This window comes from Nicotiana attenuata, unplaced genomic scaffold (assembly GCF_001879085.1).
Source record: "Nicotiana attenuata strain UT unplaced genomic scaffold, NIATTr2, whole genome shotgun sequence".
NCBI lineage: Eukaryota > Viridiplantae > Streptophyta > Magnoliopsida > Solanales > Solanaceae > Nicotiana > Nicotiana attenuata.
In genome coordinates, this window is record NW_017673642.1 from 120,134 (window position 1) to 121,362 (window position 1,229).

Here is a 1,229-nt window from a genome sequence, read left to right on the forward strand (position 1 = left end):
TATATATATGTATATATATATATATATATATATATTCTCAGCCAACGAAAAGAAAAAATAAAAATAAGAAAAATAAATTGACAACGGCATCAAACATGAACAGTTGAGTCTTTTAGAAGCAGCAGCTCCATCGTCATTCTTACCACTCGTCGTGGGAGTCCCACTTCCGATCCTAATTCCCGGTAATCTATCCTCAAAATCGCCGTTTTCTATCTTCCCATATATTCTCTCCACCGTGATTTCAAACTCCGCCTCCACATTCACCGCCGTTTCAGCCGAAGCTTCAATGAACAAACATCCGTTACTCTTCGCGAATCCCTCGCCTTCCTCAGCACTAACAGCCCTAATATCTTCTCCAACGTCACACTTACTTCCTACCACCGTTACTGTCATCAATTTCGGATCGCCATGTTGTCGTACATCCTCCAGCCAATTCGAGAGCCGCTCGAAAGTGTGCATTTTAGTCACATCGTAAACTAGCAAAGCCCCCGCAGCGCCTCTGTAATAGGATTTCGTGATCGACCGGAACTTCTCCTGTCCTGCTGTGTCCCATATTTGCAGCTTTATTAGCTTTTTATCGACGGTGATTATTCTGGATCCGTATTCGGCTCCGATTGTGACGTCGTAAACCGGATTGAACCGCTTTTCTGTGAACTGGTTTAGAAGGCAGGTTTTTCCTACTCCGGTTTCGCCCACTATTATGAACTTCATTAGGTACTCGTACGCCATTGCTTTTTTAATTTGTCGGCATTGCGCACTTTGTCATTGAGTAATGCATTTATAGGCAGAGGATTTAGTTCTTCTTTTATGCCTAATTTGAATAGGAGAATGAAGCGCTTTTCCCATATCTAGCAGAATTTGTATTACTTTCCTAATATTAGTGCAAGATAGAGGCAAGTACAGGGTGCGAATTTATAGGCAAATATTTGAGTCACGTGAAAAATTGTGGTCTTTAATTGAGTTATTTTATGTACATAATTTTTAGAATTGGTCTAGTATTATTTGTTGACACTCATGCTCCAATAATGTCAAATAGTGCATATGGTTTGAATGTTAAGGATCAAATTTGGGCAAGTATTTGATGTTGATTTTTACCCGCGGATAATGTAAGAATCAATTGATTTACAAAATATTAAACTAAAATTATGCTATTAACTAGAGAAGCGCGCGATTATTTTGTAAAAAAAAATTAATGGATTTATGGATATTTTTTTGTTAATTGGATCGAG

General features: G+C 38.3%; 1 protein-coding gene across 1 annotated transcript in view; it reads right to left on the reverse strand.

The window, feature by feature from the left end:
- The window catches only part of LOC109216931 (ras-related protein Rab-2-B-like), a 1,636-nt gene extending 787 nt beyond the window's left edge, over positions 1 to 849 (reverse strand). The window contains exon 1 of the mRNA XM_019381152.1: positions 83 to 849. Coding sequence (XP_019236697.1) covers positions 83 to 729 — 647 coding nt within the window. The 5' untranslated portion in view covers positions 730 to 849. The remainder of the gene's footprint in view (positions 1 to 82) is intronic.
- Between the last annotated feature and the right edge of the window lie 380 nt (positions 850 to 1,229).